This window comes from Mandrillus leucophaeus, unplaced genomic scaffold (genome assembly GCF_000951045.1).
Source record: "Mandrillus leucophaeus isolate KB7577 unplaced genomic scaffold, Mleu.le_1.0 Scaffold525, whole genome shotgun sequence".
Lineage (NCBI taxonomy): Eukaryota > Metazoa > Chordata > Mammalia > Primates > Cercopithecidae > Mandrillus > Mandrillus leucophaeus.
The window spans coordinates 1742088-1754376 of NW_012105642.1; the positions used below are offsets into that span (position 1 = coordinate 1742088).

Genomic DNA, 12289 nt, shown 5'->3' on the forward strand with positions numbered 1-12289 from the left:
TGGAGCACAGACTGCCTAGGTTTGAATGCAGGATCCACCAGTCATGGGACCTGGGGCAACTGCTTAACCTCTCCAGGTCTCAGGTTCTCATCTCTGAAATCAGAATAATAACATTGCCTTCCTTAAGAGGTTATCCATGTAAGGGTTTAGAACAAGCTTGTCCAGCCCACTGCCCACAGGCTGCATGTGACCCAGGATGGCTTTGAATGTGGCCTCACACAAATTCATAAACTTTCTTAAAACATAAGATTTTTTTGCAATTTTTGTAAAGCTCATCAGCTATCAATAGTGTTAGTGTATTTTATGTGTGGCCCAAGACAATTTTTCTTCTTCCAGTGTGGCCCAGGGAAGCCAAAAGATTGGACACCCCTGATTTAGAACATACAGTGTTCAGACATTCGATAATGGAAGTAGTCTATAATATTTGCTGCTATTATCATTGTTCCCACAAATCCATTCTTTCCCCTTGTCTTCCACCCTAGATTATATCAAATGCAAGCACAGCCTTCAAGTCAATCAGCTCAGCAAAGTGTTTGGTGTAAATAAAGGTTTTGCAGGACTTTATTTGGGTTCTGCTGCAGTCCCTGATATTGCAAGACTGATAAGCAGTGCTGATAAAAGGGCTGCTTTTTCCTGAAAGTGTTTCTTTTGGATTTATATTTGAAACAAGTTGAATCCTCTGAGCTCTTGCAAGGACCAGAGGTAAATCAAAGCAGCAATTTATTCCTCAAAGCCAGATGTGACCTTGCATCCCATCAGCCAGCCCATTCTCCTGGAGGGCTGTGATGAGAAGCTTTGACACTCCTGAATGTGCCTGAGGATTTATTTGTGCCTAATCATTAGCAAGGGGATGCTGGGTCTGATACAACTGATGCTGCGGAGAAGAAGGGGACGCTTATGAATCTTTCTACCTTAAGGAAATTGTGTTTTCCACCTTGTATTAGAGAGACATAAATTAAGGTGATGAAATGCCAGGGAACAGATGGGTTCTAAACCATTCTAAGGGAATTTTACAAATTTCACTTGTGTCTGGTTTTGTCTTGAGACACGAGAGTGACCTTATGTCTCTAGCCTCAGCAGATGAGAATTTACAAGGGATCTTAGGGAAGGATGAGCTAATCTCGTGCTTCTCAACACATGATCCTTGGACCAGCAGCACTGGCATTAGCTGAGAACTTGTCAGAAGTGCAGATTTTCAGGTCCCATCCCAGAAGTAATCACAAACTCCAGGAATGGGGCCCAGCAATCTGTGTTCGAACACGTTCTCCAGGTGATTCTGGTCACGCTTGAATTTGAGAACTACTCATCGAATTCATCTAATCCATGATGCCTATCCCACAGTAACATCACCTGCTGATCTTAAAAAAAAAAAAACCTACAGCCTGGATCCCACCTCTGTGCAGTCTTAGGCAGACTAGAGTGGAACTGGAGGGGTTTCTGACCTCCTCACAGTCAACACTTTGAGCTAGAGAGTTCTTTGTTGTGAGGCTGCCCTGGGCATTGTAGACTGTTCAGCAGCATCCCTGGTCTCTCTGTCCACTACAACAACAGGGCCTGTTTAGACAAACATGTCTACAGACATGGCCAGATACCTCCCTGTGAGGCAAAATTGCTCCCCTGCCCCTCCCACCCTGTTGAAAACCACTGAGCTATAGCATAAGTATTTTACAAGCACCCCAATGGTTCTAACATGCAGCCAGGACCAAAAGCCACTGACCTCATCCAACCCTGTCTTTTTAATTGTCAGGGGAAACTGCAGAGGATGAGCTTTAGTGGTTCTATAGGTAAAGGCACACTTTCCCAGACCTGTATATTTTGTTCCTGATTGGAGTCCATGCCAGTCACAGCAGGCAATCCCAGGTAGGTGAATGTGTTTTTAGGAAGCTAGTTGGCCACCTCATCAAATGAATCCCACTGCAGACTCAGAACCCAAGATGAAAACAGGACTGTTACAAGCTTCAGATACGTCCAAGGTGACAATGGCTGCCTCTTTGTTACCTAGCCCCACAAAATGGGGTTCCAGAGGGAAGCAATGGGAGGTTACTACTGTTGCCTTTCAGATATCTTCTCCCTGTGCTGAAATGTCCTGTCTCTAAGAGTCATGATCATAAGTTACTGTGCCTGGCTTGTGCTCTAACCTTTGCCATGTATGTTGCGATTATCTTTAAGCCTTCAGAGATACTATTTTTTACATGCTTCCTCTAAGCTAGGCCCTCACCAGATTCAAACCTTGTGCAATCTTTTTTTTTTTTTTTTTTTTTTGAGTCTTGCTCTGTCGCCCAGGCTGGAGTGCAATGGCGTGATCTCGGCTCACTGCAACCTCCGCCTCCCGGTGCAAGCAATTCTCCTGCCTTAGCCTCCAGAGTAGCTGAGATTATATGTGCCACCACGTCGGGCTAATTTTTGTATTTTTTGTAGAGACAGGGTTTCGCCATGTTGGCCAGGCTGGTCTCGAACTCCTGGCCTCAAGTGAGCCACCCAACTTGGCCTCCCAAAGTGCTGAGATTATAGGCGTGGGCCACTGCACCCAGCCTCCTTGTGCAATCTTGAAAACACACTCCAGAAGAGTGGGTATTATTGTCCCCACTTTACAAATGACTGAAGTAAGGCTCAAAAAGGTGAAGTGGCCTGTGATCCCCCAGTGGCCAAGTTTATTCTGATGCCAAAGCCCCTGATGTGTAACAGCACTGTACATCCTTAAGGAGCTACTCATTTTTTCCATTTTCCCAGGTGTGTCAACTGAGCCTCCGAGAGGCTAGGCAGTAGGTAGAATCATGTTGCTGACACCCCTGTTATAATATCCTTTCAGCTCTTTCCTCGGAATAAAATGGTAGCTGCAGTCATGGCCCTCGCCGCAAATGAGCCTTCCAAATGCAAGTGGGCAGCCAGACAACCTCTACATTCCCTGCATTTTGCTGGTGCCCAGAGGTGAAAACAAATGAATGCTCCATCTTTGGAGCCTCTGTGAAGACGGCAGGTGACACCTGTTCTTTCTGTATTGGCAGGTCTTGTACAGATGGAACAGACAAAGCAGCACATCTGTCATTGAAACAAATAAAACATCGGTGGAGCTTTCTTTGCCTTTCGATGAAGATTATATAATAGAAATTAAGCCATTCAGCGACGGAGGAGATGGCAGCAGCAGTGAACAAATTCGAATTCCAAAGATATCAAGTGAGAATGCCTTTTTTTCTCCTTTTCTCCTGCCTGTCTTATCTTATCAGCCTTCCAGCTGAGTCAGGGCTTGAAAGACATTCAGCCTGCAAAAGAAGACTTAAAATAAAATGGAGGACACTACCCCCCTTCTCCAGATGTTTGCTGGCCATAGGCAGTTTCATGCAAAAATCAGTTTGCCCGTGTTGACTGATCTACTCAGTTGCTAATCAAAAATCAGATTAAAGCAGACACGAATCAGTCACTAAGGTTTTTCCGTGTCAGCCCGTTTATTTTTCTATGCATCTATGTAACCCCAGAATTACAGCTTAGAAAGTTAAAAGCATGACTCAGTCAGAAGGAAGAAGGAAAAGCATTGTTAAGTATGCTGTAGCAGTTTTTCTCCAGTGAAACAGTATATGCAGTTCAATGTCTTGGAAATATTTTGAATTTACTATTTATTTTGAATGGGTATATGTAACATGTGCATCAATGTGTATGTCTCTCTATAGTCAAGATTATCTTCACTTTCAAATATTGTTGAACAGCATGTGAGAATAGCATATTCTTTTTGAGCAAATACATTCAATTCTATTTTTACAAATACCATGTTTGTAAATATCTTAGCAGCGTATTATTTTTTGTTGTTGTGTGTGATCTCATTTATTTAAAGGAAAAAAAAAACAGCCAAATCCATGGAGACAGAGTGAGGCTAGTGACTGGCAGTGGCTGGTCAGTGGGGAGTGGGGGCTTAGGTACTGGGTCTTCGTTTGGGGTGACAAAAAGGTTGAGGAGCTTGAGAGTGGTGCTGGTTGCACAACATTGGAGTATACTTAGTACCACTGAATTGTACCTTTTAAATGAGTTAAAATGCTAATTTTGTTATGTGTATTTTACAGCAATAAGAAAAGAAAGACTGCGGTTAGATGTCTAAGTGTAGATTTTCACAGGCTTTCAGATTTAGCATTCTGGAGATTAGGGGAGCATTGAAGGCTGGAGATATAAATTTTCAAGACATCGGTAAAGAGATGATATTTTAAATTATGGACAAAATCCTCACCACCATCCTGACTTTTAGTCATGTAACATCCCTCTGCTAAGGGGTGATAGGCCAGTGTTTCTGGATGGAGTTTATATTTACTGCATTTTTTTTTTTTTCATACAAACACAAAAGGCATTTTTGTCTTAAAAGCAGGGACAATTGGATTCTACACTTCATCAAACAAAGCCTCTAACTTCTGTTGAAAGGGAGCCAGATTTTTTGTGAGATGTGGAAGTAATCTCCAGGCCATGAAAATACAAGACTGGGGTTTATTTATCTCACTTCATTAAAAATCTGACTTTGTACTTCATGCTTTCTTATCATTGCAGGGATTGGTATTTTTAGGTAGACTGATGATTCCTGGTTTTATTCATTACAAAAACATATATTAAGCAATTATATTGGTGTAATTATTAGGTAACAAGGAAGTGACTGTGAGCCAAACATGATCTGTTTCAAGGAATTTTTCATTAGGTTGGTCAAAGAGATCTTACAAGATTGAAGAGCCCCCAAATGACAGTTGATAGCTTCTTACTATGAAAAATGTAAGACCCATAAGAAAATGTAAAAAGGATTGAGGCTATTTTGTTTGGAGAAAAAGGGTAGATTTAAACAGACATGGGTTTGAACCCCAGTTCAGCCATTTACTAGCTGGGTGATCTGGGCACAAATTACCACATCTGTTAAGTGAGGTAATAATAATACCTGGCCTTCATCCAGTTTTTGCAAGATTTAAGTGTCATATTCATCTGTGCCCAGCACAAAGAGTTCAAAAGGGAGTAGCAATTTTCGCAGAGTTCAAAAGGGAGTAGCAATTTTCATAGAGTTCAAAAGGGAGTAGCAATTTTCATAGAGTTCAAAAGGGAGTAGCAATTTTCATTTTGTTGCATCATTGACGTGGCATGGTATCTATCAGTACTGTTACTAGTAATATTGAAGTTTCTTCTCACATTAGATGGGAACATCCTTATTTTACAAATGCTTTGACAGAGGTACAGGGCTGTCCTCTACCCTACTCGCAGGTTCGTAGCTAGATAGTCATAGAACTGATATTTAAAAGCCATTAAGATCTTGATCATTATTTCTAGTAGAATCCATGCAGGTCTGCTGTTTCAGAAAGCCCCGTGGCCGCTCTTCCCTTTGAAGCCAGGATGGGGCTGTTTTGAGTGAATTTGTTCTCTCTTTTCAGATGCCTACGCAAGAGGATCCGGGGCTTCCACTTCGAATGCATGTACGCTGTCAGCCATCAGTACAATAATGATTTCCCTCACAGCTAGGTCCAGTTTATGACAAAAGTTATCTCAAGGACTTGCTGTTTATAATATAAGCAACATTTAGCTAGTTGTTTTGAAGACACCCAGTACTAAGTAATATTGTTGTTCAAGTACATCTTATTACTGGAATAAAAATGTTTTTTGCTTCTTTAGGAATGGCATTATACAGTACTTCCTCAAAGCAAATCTAGCTTTGTCTGAAGTTTCTTTGGAAACTCTGCAATGCACTGAAGACATCTGTAATATGATGTTACCAAAGCAGTTTACATATGTCCTTATATGCATATTTTTTATTATATATTTAGTGTTTTATAGAATTTTTTAAAGTTAACATATAATGTAGATATTACTTTTTTTCCTCAGCTGTAAAATGCTATGGACAACACAACCATGCAATTATAATTTGAAAATATTTCCTTTAAAGACAGAGTTTGAAACTCATCTTGGTAAATAAATTGCAAATTACTTGTACAGTTTTACAAGGATCTCGTGGCAGAACAGCTGAAGACTTGGTCTATAACTCAAGGCTGCTGTATGCAAATTACTCTTCTAGTGGTTAATGCATTGAATCAAGTCCTTTTGACATGTACAATATGTTTTCCCATGCCGTTGTGAATTTTGTTGTTCAATACAACTTGAGATGGTTTCAGGAATGGCTGCAATCTCAAAAGCTAAATTTACTGCCCAAGAGGCACCTTGTGCAATATTCCCATCCCTGAATTTAGCATTGTACAGTAAGATTTTCTTTTCACTCAACTAAGTTAGCATTGTCTTTGTAGTAGCACTATCTTAGACATTAAATTTGAAGTAACATATATCCTGTAGTAACATAGACCAAAAGTTACTATAGTCAACCAAGTCTTTCAAAGGATAAAAGATAATTTTATTATCTTTAACTGTATCTATTTTGAATGTAAATTTTAAAAAAAAGTAATTCTCTGTCAATGGATTCGTAATTTCTTTACAAAATTTCTTATATATAATATGTGTATCTCTGTAATAATAGAGCCCTTCTTTTGAATCAAAATTACATATGGAGTTTGGAAGATTTCTCCTATTTCAACAAATAGTTGCTGCAAGAATTTTTAATATGACTCTATAAAAGATCTTTAGTACAATGGTATGGTTTCTTGATGATTCTGTTTTGCAATAGGGAGCCTAGTTGCTTTATATACTTTACCTTCTAACTCTTAAAATCACACATTGGAAAATGACAATATCAACAAAACTGTATTCTTATGAAAAGAACTATTTGTTACAATGGGAAAGGTTTTGTAAGCAAACGCTAGTGGAACAGTTACATAAAAGGCAATGAAATTTTCTATAAACATTTTCTCATGTAAACATGCTGCCACCTTTTCTTCTTTCTCAGAGAACTCAAATTTGCTGTAATTTGTCATTTTTGCTTACAAATAATATAACTTTTCAACCTTCTACTTATATTTATCCAATAAAGTCATAATCAGGATTCCATTTGTGTAAAAACTAGGGTGGTAACCGGAAAAAAAAAATATTGTCAGTATTTCAAGCTGTGTTCCTTTCTTAGTTTGATATGGTTACTTCTATGTTAAAATAAAATAAAATTTAAAATCACATGCAAAAAAATCAACAAAATAATAAAATGAATGAAAAAAAATGACACCCAGGGAGTTCCCAACCCCAGTGTAAATGATATTTACCAGTGATCTAGCATATGTAATCTTTTTTAAAGGTATTGTTAATAAATATTCTGTCATTTGTAAAGATACTTGTCTTTTGGGAGCATTTTTCCTGCCTGCCTGTCAGGGAATTTGTTAGCTTACCTTTGTGCTAATTATAATTTGGGATCATAGAGGGACTCAGAAGTCTCTACCCAAATCTAAATGACCCAGAGCTATTCCTTTGGAATTGACAACCCTGAAGACACGATTTCAAATCCTCTTTAGAAGCAGAGAGGCTCCTAATCCACAAGTAAGTGTCTTGAAGATGAGACTTGAATATTTTCTCTTGATTAGCTAAGTCTTTTGTATATTTACTGTAAGTATATGCGTTGTTTCCCTCACCCCCCATTTCCAAAAGGATAAGTTCTAAACTTGAGCATTTAAGGCTTTTTTTTTTTTTTTTTTTTTTGAGACGGAGTCCTGCTCTGTCACCCAGGCTAGAGTGCAATGTTGCGATCTCAGCTCACTGCAACTTCCGCCTCCTGTCCTGGGTTCAAGTGATTCTCCTGCCTCGGCCTCCCGAGTAGCTGGGATTACAGGTGCCCACCACTCCACTGGGCTAATTTGTGTATTTTTAGTAGAGACGAGGTTTCACCATATTAGTCAGGCTGGTCTCAAACTCCTGACCTCAAGTGATCTGCCCGCCTTGGCCTCCCAAAGTGTTGGGATTATAGGCATGAGCCACCACACCTGGTCCTTAAGGCCCTTTTTAATCCAAAACAATTTAACTGTGCATCCAGCCACACTAAGCCCTCCCTGACCCTTGAACACTGCTTGCTTTTGGTCTCACCTCTGTGCCTTTGGTCTTATGGCTGCTCCTTCCTGAAATTCCCTCTCCACCCTTCTCTCCCATCCACATCCCAGCTGTCCTACAGTAGCTCCAGCCCCAGTTTGTCTGCAAAGCCTTCCCATGTTTCAGTCCTTTATGACATTCTTCCTCGGAATTAGCTGCAACCCCTATCAATGCCGCTCATTTAGTAATTAATCAGATACTACTTTTGGAAATCTCTTGTACTGTTATCTTGCATTTTAATTTAACTCCTGTATTGTTACTTACTTTTCTTGTATGTATGCCTTGTCTTTCCAACTAGATTGTAAGCTCCTTGAGGGCAGGGACTTTGGTCTTATCTTCCATGTACTCTCCATAGTGCCTAGCACAGTGCCTTGCAATAAATACTCACTGATTAATTGAATGAAGGGGTCTTTGAAGTAGCATTTTGCATCAGTTGCCTGCCTGTGTGCCATAGCAAACCAACCAGGGAAGACTGTGTCATTACTTTCATGATACTCTGAAAAGCGTTAAAAGGCCTGGCTTCTAACATTGTGCCTGGAAGAAGTATTTGACCAATCGGCTTCATCATCGGGTAAATGAGGTCCTGGATTAGTTGAATCTAACTGAGCTGAAGATGTTTTAGAAAGTGCCCCATAAGCACCTCCATCCAAGCTTGTCTCATTTTTTGGCTTTCATGGTTGCCTCAGGTAGGGTCCACTGGTTGTAAGCAAAGAAATAACTCTGGGTAACTTGAGCAAACAAAAAGTAAGGAATTAGAATGACACAGGTTAGATCACATGAGCCAAGGAGACACTGAAGGACCAAGTCTTGAGGAGAATAAGAACCAGGCCACTCTGCAGGTGCAGACAGTGGGGACTTTGGAAAGTCTTTCTGGGGTGCTATTGTGGGGATGAATCAGCTTTGTTTCCAATTTTGATGCCATTATGCTAAATATTCAGATTCCTGGGAAAGTGATCAGTTCCATTTGAGTTGCACAGCCAGAGTACCTTGATCAGACTAAGCCTGTACTCATAGGGGAGGGATAGTTAAAGGAAAATTAAGTTGCTGTTTTCCAAAGGTAAGAGAAGAAATGCTGGGTTGGTATAAGTAACAGATTTTCCATGCTTAGCCAGCCAAGGGGACTTTCTTTGGCCCTTAGCCCGAGTAATACACTCGAGTGGAATGAATATATTACTGCTTGAGATTTTTTTCTGAAGGAGGAGCACTAGGAAAATTTGCTTTGCTTGTTTAACCTTTCCAAGTGCCTACTCTTACCCTCTTTCTTGTGTGTGGAATCCACTTGTGATTTAACTGTATGAAAAGAAATTCTATTCTGCCAGATACTTGGATTCTCTCAGTGTACCTACTTTCTGTGGAGCCCACACATGCTACATACAAAGCAGCACCTTTCCATGGGCACAGAAGACATGGATGATAAGCTTCATTTCTCAGGTAAACTCTTAATTCTTCCAGCCTGTGAGGTGGGAGGTACATAGGCTTTGATATTAAGATAAAATGATTGTGTTATTCCCAACATCAAGATTGTGGTTGTTTATATCCAAGAGGCAATGTTAAATCCTGATTAACCTTTTCCCAGTCTCTTCCACCACCTTGCCTCACTACGAATATGCCAAAGAATGTTGTTATAAAAAGTATACAAATAGCACATAATTAGCAACAAAAATGTCATGCAGTTTTTAAAGCAATCTAATGTAATCAACCAACAGGTGATTTTTGTTCACTACATTGGATTATCGATGCTACTGTTCTCCTCCATTAACACTTATAATCAAGAAGTGACTGTTATTTTCCTGTTGTTATAATTAGCAAAATGTTCTGGCTAAAAACGTTATGTGGCCAACCATAGTGATTTGAAAGGCAAGCCTTTAAAATCAAGGACTTATTATCAATCTGTGGACATACCCCAGATTTTTCCATTACAAAATGCCAGACGCTGAGGCCTTACAAAGGCAACCTAATACAGAGACTTAAGAATGTGGATCCTGGAGTTTGACTGCCTGGGGTGCATTGTAACGATTTGCTACTTATTAGGGAGGACAAAGTTTGTAAAACTCTAAATGCCTGGCTCTCCAAACAGTGATGATTTTATCATCCGTTATTGTTCCTCTTCTCAAAGGACTTTACCAGAACCCCAGATGTAGGATGTGGATGCTTCTCGTCACCAAAATGAGTAGAACTCAGCTGGCATATTCATTATCACCTTTTATTTAAACATGATCATTTCTTAATATAAATTTTAATATTCGATAATTTTAATCATACAATCAACTAATTCAAACTTAGGCAGTAGGGTTCCCATTCAGATGCCAGGTTTTGCATAAAGCTTCCCTCAGCTTCCCCATCTGGAACTGACCTCGCATTTCTCCGACCTCCAGGGGATGGGGTCAGTACTCATTCATGTCAGTCATCCCTTTGAACCTTGTATTTAAATCATTTTTGTTGGTGTCTTCCCACTTATAGTAGACACAGAGCACCTCAGCGTTGGCATCTGGTATGATTCCCCATTGTGCTCCCGGGCACCAGGCCTGTGTTGCCCCCATCTCAGACCTAGAGGGAGAAGAATATCTGGCCCCATTTCCTGTGACTTCCTCAGGCCCCCTGCCAGAGTGTGATTACTAAATGCAAGTCAGGCTGCCCATTCTGCAGAGGCCTCTTTCATGGCCCTTTTAAATGGGCCATGCAGATTAAATGTTCCAGCTCTGCAACTCAACTGTAAACTACAATACTCAACAGAGATCGCAGTTTAAATGAAATTGGCCTCTATCCTTTATCACCAGCAGTTATGGACTGTGGTAGATTAGCAGAGCTCTAATGATATAGATCACATAGAGAGAAAGCTTTTTTTAAAAAAGGTCAACCATATGATCGATCTGAAAGTCTCGAAATTGGAAGGCTGAGCTACTTAAATATAGATGCAATTACATGTGATATCGCCATTCTCTGTAAACTGGATTTTTGCCACATATCCTTATTTATTGTTATGAATAACACAGACTATATCAGGAAATATATATGTCTTAGGACTTTAACAAATAGTCATATCTTTAATTTGTTTTTCTAGTTTTCAAAGGGCTTTTCACACTAATAAGGAGGAAGACACAGGTTTTTATTCCTTTTTTATTTACAAAATGGGAGCAAAGAGGTTATATAGAAGCCCAAAGTAACATAGACAATTAGAAAGTCAGGGCTGGGCATGGTGGCTCACACCTATAATCCCAGCACTTTGGGAGGCCGAGGTGGGGGGATCACAAGGTCAAGAGTTCGAGACCAGCCTGGCCAACATGGTGAAACCCAGTTTCTACTAAAAATACAAAAATTAGTGGGGTATGGTGGTGCATGCTTATAGCCCCAGTTACTCGAGAGGCTGAGGCAGGAAGATTACTTGAACTCAGGAGGTAGAGGTTGTAGTGAGCTGAGATTGCCCCACTGCACTCTAGCCTGGGCAACAGAGCAAGACTCTGTCTCAAAAAAAAAAAAAAAAGAATTTAGAACTTAAACTCGTAAGTTAATGCATTTCATACACCTAGAAATAAGTACTTAGAGAAAGGACAGGGTGGAGTAAGGAACTAGACTTTGAAGTTCAACTAGAGAACGTTATAGAACAAATAGATAGGCCAGAGGAAATGGTGAGGTAGAAGGGTGAGATGTCTGAGGTTCAGATGCTGGAGGTGGAGAAGTTCTGAGGTTCGAGTGCTGGCCAGGCCCAGGGCACAGCCATCTGGAGGAATGGGATAGGATAGGTCCCTGAGAGGGTTTTAGTTATTCAGCAAGGGACTATTGGCAGCCCTCTCTGTACCAGGCACTATTCTGGGCACAGAAGAATGATGTGGCATTCAGATGTGTGTGAGGTAGCCAAGGCATCAGTAACAGTATTTTGTCACAATACAGAGAAATGCAATGATAATAATAATAGTAAACAGTGATTATGCTTATAATATGTGCCAGTCTCAGTGCAAATCAACCTACTGATTTAGTTACCATTTATTATTCCTATTTTATACACAGAGAATTGAGGTTGAGAGGTTCACATTGTCCCTGATCACACAGTTGATCAGAGAGGTCAGGAATTGGAATGCTGGTGGCTTGGGTTTAGGGCCTACTCCAAAACATTAGATGTCTCTATCTGTAAATAGATGACATATAAACAATAAGGTAGATTGGTAGATAAATAGACAGATAGATACCGGTTCCCATAAGCAACAAGAAGGAAAGGCAGTCATTAGCTTCAGGCTCAAGTGGGATGATTTCTCTGCTTCTCTTTCCTTGACTGCAAATATTGTTCTTTACATGTTCGTTGTCCTTGACTTCAGGTGTCTTAGAGCTGTTT

General features: G+C 40.1%; 1 protein-coding gene and 1 long non-coding RNA gene across 5 annotated transcripts in view; one reads left to right on the top strand and one right to left on the bottom strand.

Moving 5' to 3' along the window:
- The window catches only part of CNTN4 (contactin 4), a 1034898-nt gene extending 1027684 nt beyond the window's left edge, over positions 1 to 7214 (top strand). For 2 of the 4 annotated variants that reach the window (XM_011996808.1, XM_011996809.1), the window contains 2 exons: positions 3006 to 3174; positions 5385 to 5621. In XM_011996808.1, the coding sequence (XP_011852198.1) occupies positions 3006 to 3174; positions 5385 to 5485 (270 nt within the window). In that variant the 3' untranslated portion in view covers positions 5486 to 5621. Of the gene's footprint in view, positions 1 to 3005; positions 3175 to 5384 lie in introns of all 4 variants that reach the window. The other 2 variants (XM_011996810.1, XM_011996811.1) reach the window with 1 other exon arrangement.
- LOC105551534 overlaps positions 1 to 10454 on the bottom strand; it is a 23847-nt gene extending 13393 nt beyond the window's left edge. The window contains exon 1 of the long non-coding RNA XR_001007873.1: positions 10381 to 10454. This is a non-coding gene — a long non-coding RNA (uncharacterized LOC105551534). The remainder of the gene's footprint in view (positions 1 to 10380) is intronic.
- Positions 10455 to 12289: the final 1835 nt, after the last annotated feature.